We start from the raw sequence: 18,618 nt of genomic DNA on the forward strand, positions 1-18,618 counted from the left end.
CTTTTTTTAATGGAAGTTCTCCCTAAGAAAGGCAGAAGAGTATCCTTGGGACTCCTCATCCTCTGTCATTTCAGTCCCTATTTTCCTTAGTCAAAGTATACTAGGAAATAAATTCTAAAGAGCTCCTCTGAGTCACCTTGTGACTATACTAGCCTGCTCCTTTTTTCTATTGGCCCTGTTCTCCCTCAGACTATCAGTTCATCAACTAGCATGAATTGAGCTTCTACTATATGCCAGACCCTGTGCTAATTGAGGGGATACAAAAAAGGGCACTTTTTATTACTTTTTTCTTTTACATTTCATAAGTGACTTGCCCAGGGTCACACAGCTAGTAAGTATCAAGTGTCTGAGGTTGGATTTGAACTCATGTACTCCTGAATCCAGGGCTGATGCTTTATCCACTGTGCCACCTAGCTGCCCCTCTAGTTCACTTTAGCAACTCATAATGAGTAGGAGCAGTGAGGCCCATGGCAGAAGTATTACAAGGCTGAGAAGTGGAAAGACGTGAGAAGTGATGGAACAAGAAGGTAAAAGAAAGGGGAGAAGAAGCCAGTGTAAAATTAAACTGGCTAATTATAGGGTCAGTATTATAGAAGGAAGGAAGGGAAGTCAGAGGATGGATAATGGTCTAAGAAAGTGCTGGATTGGAATTAATGAGGGCAAAAACTGGGTTTAGGAGGGATGAGGCATGGGGAGGAATTGAATGATGGGAGTCCATGATCAGACAAAGCAATGTTAGAGTTTTTAATTAAGAAAGTGGAACAATTGAAGGTAGTGGTGAGATCCGGTGTCTAACCATTTCTATGGGTGGCTAAGGTAGTAGGTCATGGGATTTAAGAGACTGAGGAACTTGAAGATTAGGGAGTTTGAAAGAGTACCGGGGAAACTAGGTGGCGCAGTGGATAGAGCACCGGCCCTGGATTCAGGAGGACCTGAGTTCAAATCTGGCCTCAGACACTTAACACTTACTAGCTGTATGATCCTGGGCAAGTCACTTAACTCCCAATTGCCTCACTAGAAAGAAAGAAAGGAAGGAAGGAAGGAAGGAAGGAAGGAAGGAAGGAAGGAAGGAAGGAAGGAAGGAAGGAAGGAAGAAAGAGTACTATATGTGATTTTAAAGTTGATGGTTATAAGGGCAAAAGTTAAGAAGGAGAGGAAGATGGTGAGGTGTTAAACTCTTTGAAAAAGGAGGGAGAATGATCTGGGGGCTAGTTTACAATAACCATTGTAGTCTGGAAGAAGTGAAAAATGTTGATGACTCTGACCTTCAGAAGAGGTGAGATTGCTGAATTGTGGTGGTAAAGGCAGTCTGAAAAAGACAGTAGGAAATAATCTGACTCCCCCTCTAGGACCACTGTGTCAGAGATATGTGAACCTGTTCACTCTCACCTGTTGGGGGGGAGTGGGGAGCTTCACCTGGACCTTCTCAGTCAGGAGGGCGCTGAATCTAGGTCAGTTCTGGCCTGCTGCTATTCTTCTTTTGGGGTGGCTGGGGGAGAAGCAGAGGTAGTCCATAGGTGGTACTGATGAAATCAGACCTCCTTGCCCCAAACCCCCATGATGGTAAGAAGGGCCATTGTGGCCTTTACCTTGTAGGAATCTCATTTAATTTCACTCTGTTGTTCCGAAATTTTTCAGTTGTGTCCCACTCTTCAGACCCCATGTGGGGTTTTCTTGGCAAAGATACTGGAGTGGTTTGTCATTTCCTTCTCCAGCTCATTTTACAGATGAGGAACTGAGGCAAACAGGGTTAAGTGACTTGCCCAAGGTCACATGGCTAGTAAATGTCTGAGGCTGGATTTGAACTCGGGTCCTCCTGGCTCCAGGCCCAGTGCTCTGTCCACTGCACCTGGCGATTCCGCTTTACTCACCTTGGTTCACTGCCAGGATCTTTGAGTTGATAGAGTATTCTGAGTAGCAACAAGATAAAATCCCTTCTTTTTCTGGAAGCCTTCCCCAACCCCTCTTAATTCCAATGTCTTCCTTCTGTTAATTACTTCCTGTTTATCCTGTATATAGCTTTCTTTGTATGTATTTGCTTACATGTTGTCTCCCCCATTAGATTGTAAGCTCCTTGAGGCAGGGACTGTCTTCTACTGTTTCTGTATCTCTGGGACTTAGCACAGTGCCTGGCACATAGTAGGTACTTAATAAATGTTTATTAATTAATTGATTGATGAAGATAACATGGTGGCAATTGACAGGCCATCTAACAGGAAAATCTGGTTAATTTTTAATAACAATGGAAAGAAACTATCCTCAGTCCCCAGCTTTCAGGAATTTATTTACTGATAAATTTTTTTCCATGAACTTCTCTGTTTGTTAAATGTTTGCCATCAGAAAGTTCATCAAATAAAAAAGATTCCAAGGAAGAAAAGACCTTGAAAGCGTAGAACCAAAGTTTTGTAGCAGGTGCCTTTGGAATGTTTTAATGGAAAATTAATAAGTTGCTTTAATAACCTCATTGGGAGTAGAAAAACAAATTGGTTCATCTTTTCTAAAAGTACCTGGGATTTAAAAGGAGTCATCTAAATCTGCCCCAATTCTTTACTTTCTGGAGGAATGCACTTTCTTCCACGTCTTTCCAAGTGTAATTGCTGCAGATGTGTTAAAAGACCATGTGAGAAATTTCCCTCTGATCTTCCCCACTAGAGTTGGCATATACTGAGCCAGGAAGACCTGAATATAAGTCTTGCCCCAGACATATTCTAGCTGTGTGAGCATGGAAAAATCATTTAACGTCTTTGTGCCTCAGGCAACTTTAAAAGACTATAGATTGCAGATGAGGTGCTGATATCGATATATGGAGTTTCACACTAGATGAAATCACAAGTCAAGAACAACAAAATTCTCTACTAGTTTTCTTTGCCACACAGTGACTGTTGTTTGTCCTTTTTTTGTTTTTGTTTTTGTTTGGCCAGGCAATGCGGGTTAAGTGATTTGCCCAGGGTCACACAGCTAGTAAGTGTCAAATGTCTGAGGTGAATTTGAACTCAGGCCCTCCTGAATCCAGGGTTGGTGCTTTATCCACTGCGCCACCTAGCTGCCCCCTTGTCCTTTGTTCTTGAAGGGGACCAATGACATCATGAGGTTGATATCTTGACTTCATTAAAGGGTCAGCAAGAAGGGCTCCCTCTCTTTTCCCACACACTTTTGTCTTTCACACTAAAATCTTCGTATGACATCTCCTTGAGGTTGGGGACTGTTTTATTTCTGTAGCTTTAGCTTTGCCTAGCAAAGAGTAAAGGCTTTTTGAATCGGATTTTACGTAGCTACACAATTCACTAAGAGATTGGACTCTCTTGGTGGAATGTCTTTTTGGGGAAGATAATACTTATAGAAAGTAAATCATTTATGAGGAACAGCTGGTTTTGCGTTTAGGTCCTTATACTTCATAGAGGAATTTTGAGAAATGGGAGACAAACTCATTCTCAGAGAGATACTGACAGAGATAGGCACACTGAGAGAGACAGAGACATTAACTTTTTCATAAATGGATTTCATTGTTCTCAGTGGTGGCTTCCTTAAGCTCTTGTGAGCTATTGCTAATTACTTTTCAGGAGGCTGTTACATCAAATAAAAAAGATCATCTCAAACTTTCTGGATGTCAAAGAACACATAAGGTAGTGATACATTTTTTGATGTCTGTGTCTGTGTTTTTTCCTTTGTTTTTGTAGGACAATGAGGGTTAAGTGACTTGCCCAGAGTCACACAGCTAGTTAAGTGTCAAGTGTCTGAGGCTGGATTTGAACTCAGGTCCTCCTGAATCCAAGGCCAGTGCTTTATCCACTGCGCCACCTAGCTGCCCTGTGTCCATATCTAAGTGGTTATGTGAGGCATGAGTCCAATGACTTTTCTCAAGATCTCTGAAACACGAATAAAGTGATTTACCATCAATTTGCTATGCAAGAATATTTAATTGGTGCCCAAAAGTAAACAGGATAAGCTTAGGTAGACTGACCACCACATGGTCAGAACTAATATCTGCAGATCATTGTAGTCACAAATGTCATTCTGTTGCTGCCCATTTCTGATTTCTGGTTCTCACACTGCCCATTCTTTGAAAGGGGAATCAGCTTCTGCTGAAGGTTGAGCTTCTCAGACGGCCTGATTCCTAACCTTTGTGAAGTCTTAACACTTTATCGTGTTTGATTTCAGAAGCCTCTTCCCCATTTTTACCTCCATAAAGTGAATCAATACTATCAATATTTGTGTATATCTATATCTACAAATATTTTAAAATGAAGATGAATTAAAATTTGAAAATTTTAAGATGCCCCTCCCGATGACTGGAGATATTATGGGAAAGAACGGGGTTCGGTTTCTGTAGCACTCAGGGGAAAGGATTCCATCCTTGCATACTGTGTCCAAATCTCTTTCCCCTTTCTTTTGCTCTCAGTTTCTTCATCTGTAAAACAAGGGGTTAGAGTAGATGATCTCTAAGATTTCTTTTGCCTCCAAAATCTATGTTCTAAGTAAGATGCAATAGGATATCATCGATAGAAGGCAATCAGGCTTGGAGTCAGAAAGACTATGCTGTCAGGTGTGTGTATATATATATATATACATCACTGTGGGCTGGCGAATCACTTAATTAAGCTCCTCGTGACCAAAGAAACTCTCTAACACTGTAAGTTCCAAATAAGTTGCCAATCTATGTGGGAGAGTGGGTTTACCTCCATAGATGAGATCCTAGGCCCTTCCCCTCCCTCCAATAATTATAATGTAGGATTACATGAAAATTGTCAAAGCCCGTGAGCCATTAATTTTCATCTATGTTGGTACTCAATGAGGCAATGCTACAGTAAGCTTCTATGTGAGCATCTTGGGAGAGGGCATCAGATAGACCAGGTCAAAAGAATAGGGAAATATATTGGTAAGTGATCAGTGATAAGGTGAATTTCTAGGCACTAGCCACATGATGTCAGCCATGGGAAGCCTGATCGGTTTGTTTAGACTTTTAAAAGAGAAGAAAAAAAAAAGCCTCTACTTTCTGATTTTATGTTGCTGCATTTAGGTTCAAGTCTCAGATGAATTCTGTTTGGTGCATTGAGATTACATATTTTATATTCATAAACTCAGAGGGCTTATTTTTTAGTAATCAAGCTTTCTAAATCAACACACGGCATATATAGTTGGGAAAAAAAGGATTTTGGATATATATTTTATTTGACAGTGTTTTAGAATATCATACAGTAAACAAGATTTCTGTAAAAGTTAATTTATCCATAGTGGTGCGTTTCATAAAAATAGTTGCTCACTTACAGCCTTTCTGTGACTATTAATACATGGAATTATATTTATAGAGATACAGCTGTACAGGGTAAATTCACAGCTAACACTACACAGAAATATTATTTGGAATGGGGTTTAGATGATGTGCTGTCTTCACAGGTTATCGATTACAGCCGCATAAAGCAATTGCTGCACAAGTAGTAGCTGTGAACTGTGCAAATTAGAGTTTATGCAAGCGTAATCTCAGGTTGTTTCTCATTTCTTTTAACACATGGAAAATAAAGGTCAGAGGATACAGTACTGGGACGTGCAGATACACTACAGAAGCATTGTCCAAAACCAGATTCAATAAATTAATGGCAAATTATATTGGATTTCTAGTCCAGGGGAGAAAGACTAATTGAAGTGAAACCAAAATTGTGTAAACCACTACATGTGTTTGTGCTTTTGTTTATGATGAATGGAGTTTCTTTGTCTTTTTTTTGAAAATTGGTTTGAAAGCTGCAAAATCCTTCATTTGAGACTTTCAACCACCGTCTCTTTTCATCAAAGAACATAACCCCACGTTAGATGAAAATTAAACTGTGGTAGTGTAAGATAATGCAGTGCCTGAGACAGAGGGAGGGAGAAAAAGAGAGTAAGAAATAGAGAAAAGCAGGGAGAAAGAATGAGGACTGGAAGGAGAGAGAATAGAAAGATAAAGAGGAGGGAGAAGGGTGGAGGAAAGAGAAAGACAGAGAGACACGGAGGAAGAAACACATAGGGAGAGACAGAGAGACACATACAGTGAGAGACAAAGAGAGACATACACACACAGAGGAACACATGCCAAAGAATCAATCAAGTGAGGCCACTGTCTTTTGATTCAGCCTGATGAAACTGATCTCCCTATGTCACTTCTTTGACTGCAGATTTGTAGATGGCAAGGAAGTGTGGCTTATTTGCATCTGAGCTCCTACAAAGCATGGCACTAGTGGAAAGGATGCTATTGAAGTCACTTACAATGGATTGAAGCCTCTTTTGAGCAGAGCACATTAGAGAGAAAGGGCTTTTTTGGTGCTTTTAGAAGCCTCCATGTTGACTTCTCACACATGTATTCATGAAGTGATTATCCATGGCAAATTTATCAGTGGCTACATTTTTTTTATTACAAAAAAAAAATCAAGGCAGAAAATGGTGTCTTAAGAATCTTGCTAGGAAATCAATCTTCCATGAAGAGTAATGCAAGGGTCTAGACATGCATGAAAAAAATGTAGACTTGACTAAGGGTCTGAGATAAAAGTAGATGCAAAGAAACAAAGAAGAAAAAAAAGAAAGCTCAGAGGCAGAAAGGAATGATAAAATGTCTTTTAGTGAGAACAAATTGGTCATGATGATGGCTTTTTATACTTAGAAGGCATTAAAACCCCAATAATGTAAGCTGGACTATTTTGCAAACATCTGCTCTTTCAAAGTAAATGAGAAGAAATAGAAAGATGGCCTAACAGAAGGTAAAGAAGGTAATAAAACAGAGTGAACTATAGCACCGCTAGTAAGAAAGGTATCTGTCTCTGCTACTAAGAGAGGATAGGAAAGCCTTTTTTTGTAAGGAAACTGCAGCTTCTCTACTCTTGAATCTACTCGATTCTGTCCTGTAGGTGTAAAATTTACACTTCAGACAACAACCAGTTCTAATCTGTGAGCCATGTCACCAAATTCTAACTTGTGACAAGTTGTTTTCCAGGACATAATTTTCTGAAACATGACTTCTGTTCCCCTTCCCCTAAATGTACAGAAATAGGATTTGTTCACAAAATGGCAGTAAAAATGGCATCACACCAATTAATTTACTCAATTTCCTACTCATCCTGAAGCCCACGGTGAATGAGGCTGCTAGTACCTGGTGTGGACTGTCCCAAAGTGTATACCATGGAAATATGTCATGGGTGCACAGTTCTGAATGTTTCAAAGAAACCCTTTAACCCCTGTCTAGATACGTTGAGAACAATTTATTTACAACACTTTAGCTCAGTTAAAAGATATACTCTTTTTTTTTTTCAGTTTCAGCTTGCTCCGTGCAGTTTGATTTTTAAGGCGATATTCCAGTTTGTGATTGCTTGTCCAGTTTCTTGATAAAAGTTTGTAATGATACCCAAATCCTTCATGCAGCGGGGGAAAAAATACTAAAGCTACACTGCACTGTCTTGTTCCAAATGTACTCTAAGATATTTTGGTTCTTCCATAGCTGCCCAAGTCCCTAAAATGGAATGGGGGACTTCAGGATCAGTTTTGAATCTCTGCATTGACTATATACTGGTCAAACTTATTGGATGCTCTGCATATCCTTATGGAATACGGCTCCGTGTTAATGCTTCCAGGCCTTGATGTCTCATGGATCTATGTGTGACAGTGAAAAATAAATTAAAACATTGTGAGACAGAACCTAAGAAGAATGTTCTGTGTTGATGTGAAATGGAGGGCAACAGCTGCATCGCTTATCTGCTCATGGCTGAAGTGTCAGATTTCAGTACACTAGGTAACTTGTCAGAACCAGGGATTTTCCAAGGTCCTGGTGAGACAGTTGCCTTCCGAGTTGTGGTGGTGGCATTGCGAGCACTACTAGGATGGAAGTGTCCCTTCCTTGGGAACTCGCTAAGTTTCCCGTCAGGCTCTCGCCGGCTGTGGTCCATGTCACTTGCGTACGGGCTGCAGCTATTGCTACCATATGCCTTTGTAGCACCGAGTGATTCGAGCTGGCTGTGATCAGGAGCTGCTGCGGCCTTCTTTTCTGCTGGGCCCAAAGCTCTGAGATCCTCTTTCCTCCCGAGAGATCCACCTCTGTTCGTATCGGTGGCCTTGGACCTCCCCCGTTGTTCATCATTGGTTCCAGCGTACATCGTCTCCCCTGCTCCCGCTTCAGTGACAGGGATCTGTCCAATCACTTTACTCTCCAAGGGGGGCCTGCCACCCTCGGTTTTCTTGGATTTGCACTCAGATGATCCTTTGTTGGACGTCTCTTCATGCTTTGACCTATCGACCTTTTTAGGACTAGCTGATCTTTCCCTTTGTTCTCCTAATCTTTTCTTCTTCTGGCCATTAGCTGGGAGCTCCTTTGGTTTTCTAACATCATGTTCCCTTTTGATATCCCATGTTGGGTCTGGGCTTATCTGGTGGGAAGGGTCAGAGGGTGGGGCTAGATGCGATGAAGATAATGGTGAGATTATGTCTTCAAGGGAAGCCACTACTTCCGGCAGACCTGTGGAGGCGGCAGAGGGAGAACCCCAGGAGTTTGGTTCGTCTGTCATGACAACAACAAAAGAAAAATCGTTTAAGAAGCTGCACCAAAGGTCAAACATTTTCCCGCGTTAAAACATTACATTCCTGTGCTGTGAGCAATCAGTGGACAGAGATTCTTAGAGAAACTTCTATGCTATAGGTAGGGACAGGTTCAGAGAAAAGCAACCCAAGGATGACTTTTCCTTGAAGTCCCATACTGCTGTGCTGCCCCCCAGGTCCCAGCCCTTCTACTTTGCTTTTTTGCCAAAAGAGGGACAGTATTGGTCTCAGGGTCCCCTCTCCACAATGTTCCTGAATGGAGCTGGGAGTTCTGTACTGCCCTTGGCCTGCTCTGATCCCAGATCATCAAATTCTTCTTCTAGTTTTCCAACAATTTGTTGGTGAAATCTTTCTACTTTCATGCATTTCTTACGCGTACATTGGACCAGGCAGTATCAGCGTCCTCTCAAAAAAGAGAGACAATGACTTTCTAATATCTGGCATCACTCAAAGCATAATCCTTTAGTCATCTTCATTTTAACCCACACTTTAAATGAGATCCAGCTTTAAAAATTGTCATAATAATGGGTTATCATTGAGCAGTTAACCCTCTTTCTTAAAAGTTGGTCATATTAACGTCATGGAAGTCCTTGGATCTACTTTTTATTCTGAGACAACTGGGCTTTAGCTGTGGAGCCCAGCTCCAGTATTTTAACCTCAGGGTCGTATTATAGAACTTCTGATACTGGAGTAGGAGAAGACAAGAAAAAGGGTATATGTGGTAGGGTGGGAAGATCCTGTTGAGCTATCTGAAATCCTTAACTCTGTACCTTCATGCTACCAAATCATAGGCATAGGAAAGTGTCTCCTTTAAACTGGAGCTCAGGGGAATTTTCCATCATGTCTAGCTACCTGAATGTTTCTCTCTTACATTTTCTCTTGGCTACCATTTAAACAAGAGGGCCCTGTAGGAAAAATATCCTGGTTGTTAATTAACCTGCTCTCCTTCATGTTGTTCCTATGCTGACCTTCTGACCACTTTTATTATCATAAAATATGGTAATATGGGTATGTTGGGCTCTTGTGGAAGCCCCATAAATTACCTACTGCTGCTGGATCACTTGTAGGTATTACTTAATTTGGTATAAGAAATTTCCTAGAAAAGTAATTGGCAGCTTTGGCTTTACTACAAACCAGCGTAGCCTTGGTTATCTCAAGGATTATCAACACAATTTATTTTAATTCACTTGTATAAAAATAAAACAGGATTCTTAGTAGGGATAGGATTGTCCAGTCAAAATTAGAAAAAAAAAAGTTTAATGTGGCAACTCTGAAAAGATTGGAAACAACTGACTGTGGCTTTCAAAAGAGCCTAACCTAGGGGCAAGAGAGCAGGTTAGACATTGGCAGCATCTGGTTGGACTGTTGCAATATTTCGTATTTTTATAGGATCTCTATCTCATGTAACATCACACATGGCATATTAAATTAGCTATCCTCAAATTATACTGGAGATATGGAGAGTAATGATTATTCGCTTCATTTACAGATGGAGGAATTAAAACACAGATAAATTAAGTGATTTGATCAGGGTTATAGCATGGTCCATCCCAGATTAAAATCTGGTTTCTCTCATTCTTTTTACTTGCTGATAAAAATGCCCTGTATTGTAGCTTATACCAGCCTTGCAAATAGGTTCAAAATATGTGGGATGTGAACACCCAGTAGGAAACTCTTGGCAAACAGAATGGGAGCTGTTGGATGAACCTATAAATACATTTATCAGTATAAAATCCAATAAATCCTCGCTCTTCCCAGTTTTGTTTAATCAGACTGACAAAAGGACCCAAATCTTTAGCAAGTAGTAAAAGCAAGCCTAGCAAATCTACAAACTCAAATTTTCATAAAAACCTTGCCAAACAATAATAGGGTGAACAAAGGTTTAGTTCTTTTTCCTTAAGGTTCAAGTTTATTTTGGGAGATGATAATTGCCTAATGCACATTTAAAAAAACTTACTGTTAAAGTAACATCTCCATTAACAGAAGCAATGGTTTTCAGTGATATTTTTGACAGAAACTTCATGATCAGAGGAAAAAAAAGAATATATAGGAGAAAATTATAGAATGTCAGATAAGAGAGGGAAAGGTTATAGAAAGAAAGAAAATCATTAAATGGCTTTAGTTATCACATATGACTGAAGAGATAAAATATCATCCTGAAAGCCTTGGGATGGAGAGAGAAGAGGACAGAAGCCAGGTAAAGATTATAGGAGGTAGAAATGGGGCCCAACTTGTTCTTGAACAGGAAAGATAGGGCCTGGGGAGGTGGGTAGGATAATGGACTGCTTTATCGAAAGAGGAATTGTTGGCAGTTAGGCCTTTGGAAAAGCTAGTTGATGCCAGAGATTTCTTCCAGAAGGAACAAAGCCTCACACTGGGTGATAAAAGGCTTTCAACTCAAAGACCATGTTGGAACCACAAATGAACAATGGGAATTTCAGTTGAAGTACAACAATTAGAAATCACTGTGATACCAGATGTTTCCATGTTTGATAGGGGTAAGGAGGCAGGGGACAACTGACTCCCTGAAGAAAAGGAGGAGGTGAGGAACCCTGCAGAAGGGAGGAGACCTGGAGATAGGAGGCAAACTTCAGAGACTTCCCTCCTTTGCCGATATAGAAAATTAGAACAAATGTGGAGAGACATTGTTGTTCTGTCTCTTTGGATGTTTGACATGAGGAATTTTTTAAAAACCAGGATGAATAGGGCAGCTAGGTGGCACAGTGGATGGCCCTGGATTCAGGAAGACCTGAGTTCAAGTCCGGCCTCAGACACTTAACACTTACTAGCTGTGTGACCCTGGGCAAGTCACTTAACCCCCCAAAACCAAAAAACCAGGATGAATTGGCATAAAGACTTGTTTCTCTTAGGGAGTTCTTTCCAAGGTTTCCCTCAGTCACTTTCCATATAGGTGAGTGAAATGATGTACCCAAATATCTTAATGGAGAGGAGATGTGATCATCTTGTCCATCTCTTGAGTTAAGTTTTCAACATTTAGCTCTAACTGGTTTCCATTTCCAATACAAAAAGGGATTACAATCATAGAGATACACATATATTCAATGACATATTCCTCAATTTTAACTGGATCAGGAGGAGATGAAGAATCCATTAAATCGTCATGGAGGTCCACAAGGATATAAAATCATAGAATGTAAGAGTGGAGAGGGACCTTGGAGGACAAGTAGTCCAACCTATGTCTGTCAAGGAACCCTTTCTGTAATATCACCCTGTGGTAATTCAGCTTGTGTTTGGACCTGCCCTTATCTGCTGAGGCAGTCCATTCTGCTTTTGGACACATGTAAAATCTAAATGTCTCCTTTGCATTTTCTACCCATCACTCCTAGTTCTGCCTTCTGGGCTGAGGCAGAATGAGGTGGATCCTTCTTCCACATGACAGACCTTCAGATACCAGAAGAGAGCTGTCATGTCTCCCTGGAGTCTCCTCTTTTCCACATTAAGGATCCCCAGTTTCCTCCGCTGATAATTCTCTGACACGTTCTACAGTCCTCTCACTCTCCTGGTTACCCTCTTCTATACATGTTCTACCAAGTTTATGCCCAGAACCCAACACTGCACTGCAGACCCAGTGTGGTCACATCAGAGTTTAGTGGGACTATTCTCTTCCATGGTCTAGATACTTGGACCTCTAAATGTTACCAAGGATAATATTAGGTTTTTGTTTTGTTTTTGGAGGGGGGAGGGTGGCTCTCATAACACAGCACATATTGATTTAATAAATTATAAATAAAATCATCATGGAAGCAAACTATATCAAGATATCAGATGTATTTCCCTTCACATGTCAATTACAAAGGATATAATCAAAATAAATTATGTATTTAAGTTAAACTCATTTATAGGTGGCCGGTGGGCAGTCAGTGGTTAGAGCATTGGACCTGGAGGCAGGAAGACATATTTGTAAGTTCAAATCCAACCTCAGACACTTACTAGCTATGTGACCCTTAGCAAGTCACTTAACCCTGTTTGCCTCAGTTTCCTCAACTGTAAAATGAGCCGGAGAAGGAAATGGCAAACCATTCTAGGATCTTTTCCAGGAAAACCTCAAATGGGCTCACAAAGAATTGGATGTGACAAAAGAATGACTAAACAACAAATAACTGGATAATAATAATACTAATATTTGTATAACAATCCTTTAAATAATTTACTTCACCTGGTGCCTATAATAACTCTGTCAGGTAGGTAATACAAGTATTATTCCTATTTTACACATGAAGGAAACTGAGACTCAGAGAGGCAAAGAAAATTGGTCAAGATCACACAGTAAGTGTGTAAATGGCACACCTAGTCTCCTCACTCTTAGAGTCTACCATCCTTTTTGCTCCTGGAGCAAAATGTAAAGCGAGCTTTTACAAGTAATTGGTGGGGCAGCTAGGTGGCCCAGTGGATAGAGCATTGGCCCTGGATTTAGGAGGACCTGAGTTCAAATCCAGCCTCAGACCCTTGACACTTACTAGCTGTGTGACCCTGGGCAAGTCACTTAACCCCCATTGCCTCACCAAAAAACCACAAACAAAACAAACACAAAAACACACAAAAAACAAGGTATTGGCTATGCTCTTTATTTTCCTTTGGGGAAAATTGACATGAGAAAGAAAGTAGTCTAAGAAGAATTAACTTTCATCTGGGCTGGGACTTAAAGAGTAACGAAGATGGAGGGCCATCTGGAAGGAGAATCATTGCCCAGGATCTTACTTTATAATTTACTGACTGATTTTAACCCTCCTAGATATGGCAGGATGATAGCATCCTGGTATATCAATGGTCTAGAGAATACCTGGAGTGGCCCTTCTTCTAATAATGCTGGTTGACAGCTTCTCTACAATGTAGAGCCTTGGAGCAGTGGTTCTCAAAGTGTGGTCTGGGGCCTCTTAGGGATGCCGAGAGCCTTTCAAGAGCTATAAAAGGTGAAGATTATTTAAAATAATATTAAGCTGTTTTAATTTCTAATCCAGTGAACATTAATAGAGATAACCCACATGAACAAGAGCTGTTTGGGCTCCTCAATAGTTTTTAAGAGTGAAAAGAAGTCCTGAGACCAAGGAAGTTGGAGAACTACTGCCTTAGAGAGTTGCCCAGAACACTAAGAAGTTAACTTGCTTAGATATAGGACCATGTAGCTATCTATCTATCCTCTTCACCATGCTGCTTCTCATGTGGAATATAGAAAACTAAATACAACTTAGTCTTTGAGGCCCCATGTAGCTCAGGGTCTATGATCTTATGATCTTCAGGAACTTGTCCTCAAAGATCTTCCTGTTTAGTTGGAGATAAAACGAGGACCCAAGCACAAGGTAGAATGAAGTTAGGTGACACCACAGAGAGGCAAAGGCTACAGGGGTGTGGGAGAGGAGGACATGGATGCTCTGTGGTATGGGAGAGGCAGTGATTTGTGCCCACTTCCCCGTCCCACCATGGACTGGAGAGAGCAAGATTAAGGTTTCTTTGTTGACCTGGATCACATGCTTTACAACAAATGCCTTGACATGCCAAGGAGTCACATTTTTGGTTTTTGGTTCCTTGAGGATTCAGAGAATGTAAGATCTCATTGTGATTGTATACAATTTTAAAAAGCATTTGATTCAGAAGAGCAAAATGTTGCCTTAAAGCTGGGGTTCCTAATCTGAGTTCAGTGAATGTCTTTTTTTTTTTTTAATGGGACAATGGGGGTTAAGTGACTTGCCCAGGGTCACACAGCTAGTAAGTCAAAGTGTCTGAGGCTGGATTTGAACTCAGGTACTCCTGAATCCAGGGCTGGTGCTTTATCCACTGCACCACCTAGATGCCCCGAACATGTCTTTTTAATATAAAATTTCAATATAATTTGTTGCATTTATAAGTCTATTTTATTTTATGCATTTAAAAATACTGTTCTACTGCCAAAGGAATCTATAACATATAACAGGTTAAGAATCACTATCTTACTGGCTCTTCTCCAGAAATGTGTCAGTCATGCAAATTAAAATCATACAAAATTCCTTTAAGAAGTACAACAATGGAGATGATGACCCTCTATTATAAAATGAGACATAAAACAAGGAGATGTAGGTATGCCAGATGTGTTTGCTACTGTCATGTAGGATTACCAGGGTAGAGTCTAGAAGGAAGAGGGATTTCCTAGAGAGGGTAATATCCTCTGAATGCTGATTCCATCGAGTTCTAAAATATTTAAGGGCCTCCTAGGTGAGATCCATAATTGCCTCAAAGATTTTGACCTATCCACAGAAGGAAAACTAAGGGCATGAGGAATACCTCATGTTCAGACCTGTCGTTTTCAATTTCTTTTTAAATTTCAGGACTCCTTTATACTCTTAAAAAGGGGATGTCACCCTTACAGAACTTTTTATATGGGTGATAGCTATTAATATTTGTCATATTAGACATTAAAATGTCATTATTATTATGAAAATAGTTTTGACCTCACAACCCCCCTGAAATGGTTTCTGGAACCTAAAGGGTCCCTTGACCACTTCTTGGTACAGCCTGTGATATGCAGTTTTATGGAAGGTCTATAGAGTTGGCCCATCAGTGTGGACAGATTATGGACAGATAATGCAGCTAGAACCTAGATTTGAATGGGACTAGAGTTGAACTGGAGAAAGAGAACAGTTTAACTTGCATTTGAAAAATTGTAAAGTATTTTAAATGAGTCCAAGTGTCTTCCTGAAACAAATGTCTATTTCTGATATTCTTGTGGGGATATAATGAAGTTATAAATCATGGAATATTAGTGTCTGATGAAATGAAGTTATGGATTATCCAGAGGGTAATGGTAGAAACTGAGAGGCTTTGATATAATTGTACAGGAAAAGCAGTATAAAGTATTTCAGATGTGTGACTGGAAAAAAGAGGTGGGATGATCACGAGAGATAATAGATAGTTTGTGTATTCTACTGGAACCACACGATATCAAAAGAACTAGAAACAGATGTATTTAACCTGGGATTCATGAACTTAAATTTTTTTTAATCATTATATTTCAATATATTTGTCTTCCTTTGTGATCCTATATATATATATATATACACACACACACACACATACATACATACACATACACACACACATACATATATTTATTTATTTAAAACTATGATTCTGAGAAGGGGTTTATAAGTTCCAGTAGATTGTGAAAGGGGTCCATGACATGAAGAAGATAAAGAACCTCTAATCTGGAGGAAGGTCCCTAGCAGACTGTGGTAACCTCTGGTAGAGGATTTACATGAAGATGTAAGAATTACAGAGTATGAGAATGGATGAGAGATCACAGATCAATTGTAATGATTGGAATGATGCCACCTACTGGAGACTTGCTGTGGGAAAGCTCCACCATGAGGAAAATGCCTCAGAGACATTGTGGCTTTTCCTTGGCGTCAGGAAATGACGTTTGCTCATGGGTGCTGTCTATCAAGGCTACCAGCCAATCAAGTTGAGGAGCCTCCTATTTTCTGGGAGGAGACAGGAAGGAGGAAAGGGAACCTGTGCGGAGAGCTCTTGCGCTTTTTGGGTTCCTGACTTGGTGGTGGTGGCGGTAGAGGACTTCATAGGAAATTTGAGGAAAGATAGGAATGCCAGGCTGTTGGAATTCTGTTTCTCAATCTTTTTCTTTCTATTTTCCAATAAACCCTTAAAAACCTAAACTCGTTTTATCAGTGATTTTAGTCAGTTTCCCCCAAAAACTGGGGGAACAGATTAGAATCCACATTTAGAATCTTAAATTACACACAATAAAGTATTGAGATGTCCGGCAAAGGGCCTTCTCGAGTGTTAGAGTAGGAAGGAGCCTTAGTGAACCATAATAAGAGAGATCCCCAAATAAAGCAAAAACACCAGGGTACAAACTCTACCCAAGACTAAGCAAAGAACAAGTTCTGGGTGGGTTGGACAGATTTCAGGGTATATTAAAAAAATCTGGCAACCAATATATCTGCTTGGTTCCACTCCCTCTGGTGAGGAGAGAACAGTGACTTAGTAGATAGCTCATGGACAATTTTTTTTCCCAATAGTGGACTATCAGCTTAGTAATTCAATAATAATAACAATGATAGCTAACATTTATATAGTATTTACAATGTGCCAGGCACTGCTCTTTATGAACATTGTACTTTACAATTCCTTTGTGCTTACTAATTAGAGAAAACAATGATGATTTTTTTTTTGCAAGCCAATAAGGTTTAAGTGACTTGCCCAGGGTCACACAGCTAGTAAGTGTCAAGTGTCTGAGGCTGGATTTGAACTCAGGTTCTCCTGAATCCAGGGCCGGTGCTCTATCCAGTGCACCACCTAGCTGCCCTGATGATATTTTAATAAATAAAAATCTTAGGTGGCTAGATGGGTTGGGCTATATCTGGCCCACACCTGGCACATGCTGCGTGGCTTGTCCTTACTCAGAACTTCCCAGGATCACATTTAGGAGTAGATGGGATCTTCTAGGTGCTAATAGCCCTCCCTTTTCAGTTGAAGAAACTGAGGTACAGAAAAGGGCAGTGACCTGCCCAAAGTCAGATTTAATGGCAGATCCACGACTAAAACCCAGGTCTCTTGGCTTGGGGTTGAGTATCCTTTCTGCTCTGCTTCTCATACAAAGCTTCCATTTCCCCATTTGTTAAATGAGGGGATTGGACACTAGATGAACTCTAATGTCTTTTTCCACTCCAAAGCACGTGAGTGGTGAGCTCTTTAACGTGATTTCTTGGGAAGCATTGAATTTGTTTGAGATGAAAAAAGGCTTTATTTACCTCTCAAGTGAATTGAAATGGTACCTTTGTAAGTTGGATCCTGGTTTGGGTTAATGTTAATGCCAGGGAAGCCCTTGCTATTGAAAATAGAAGGCCAATGAGATGGGGAGGATATTGAGATAGCTTGAGATATTGAAATCTATTTCTCCTGAGAGTTAGAATGCTACAGGAAAATATCAAAATGATTAGGGTGGCTCAAAGGAGAATGATAGAAAGTAATTTCCTGTTCTAAAAGAAAACTTGAAGAGCTGTGTTCAAACCCGACAGGTTCATTTGGGCTCATTCAACCATCACTAAGATGATTGCTTTTGGTAATAAATACAAACATGAAAAATGCATCATTTTATCTGTTTGATCCAACAAATGAAGGATTTCACCCTGCTCTGCTATTTTTGGTGTTATGGTTACAGTCTAGAGGCGTTGTTAATGGCCTTGAAATATTTATATATTTTTTAACCTTTCTATTACCTCAGAGATATAAAGTAGGGGTAATAAACATTATTTTTATTTTTATTAATAGAGTATTGGCTCATTAGGGTCTCATTTTAAAGCATTTTTTCTTTTGTATAATTATAAGATCAATCAGCCTGCATGGAGTCACAGCTATAGAAGTATTACATGGATTATAAACCTCAGGTTAATGGGAGGATACCATTGTAAATTACTAATAATGACCATAATACATATTTTGCATTCATAGAATCTGTACAGTTACAAAGTATTCTCACTTTCATGATCTCATTTAGACCTCACAAACAACCTTGTGAAATATTATATATATGCATATGTATTATACACACACTCACATACATGTATACATGTGTATGTGCATATATATATTTCATTTTACAGATGAGGAAACTGAGGAACAGAGAGTAAGTGTCTTGACTGAAAGCATTCAAGTGACAAGGCTGGGATTTTGAACTCTGGCTTCCTAATTCCATGTCAGGTTATAAAAATGACATTCATGGGAATAAAGATTAAAAGTCTAAAACTTTACTAATCTGGACTTGCTGTTTGAGCTTCCTATGCATGTGGAGGTGGGTGGGGGAAGGGATGTGGGGAAAATAAAGGGGGTAAAAGGAGCCAAAAAGGAAGATCTATATGAAAAAAAAACCTATGAATTGTGTAGCATCTGGAAAGAAAAGCAATAAAATCTTATTGTTGGTTGAGTGCCTGTGTGATGTGATTAGAGGGGGTGCTTGAGAAGCTATCTTATTTCAAAAATCCTCCCTTAGGGGGGCAGCTAGATGGCACAGTGGATAGAGCACCAGCCCTGGAGTCAGGAGTACCTGAGTTCAAATCT

The 18,618-nt window shown here is 39.9% G+C and overlaps 1 protein-coding gene across 1 annotated transcript in view; it reads right to left on the minus strand.

The window, feature by feature from the left end:
* Nucleotides 1-5,140: 5,140 nt before the first annotated feature.
* Nucleotides 5,141-18,618, minus strand: part of MAGI2 (membrane associated guanylate kinase, WW and PDZ domain containing 2) — a 1,715,773-nt gene continuing 1,702,295 nt past the window's right edge. The window contains 1 exon segment of the mRNA XM_043965407.1: nucleotides 5,141-8,512. Coding sequence (XP_043821342.1) covers nucleotides 7,710-8,512 — 803 coding nt within the window. The 3' untranslated portion in view covers nucleotides 5,141-7,709.

Source organism: Dromiciops gliroides, chromosome 5, assembly GCF_019393635.1.
Source record: "Dromiciops gliroides isolate mDroGli1 chromosome 5, mDroGli1.pri, whole genome shotgun sequence".
NCBI classification, from domain to species: domain Eukaryota; kingdom Metazoa; phylum Chordata; class Mammalia; order Microbiotheria; family Microbiotheriidae; genus Dromiciops; species Dromiciops gliroides.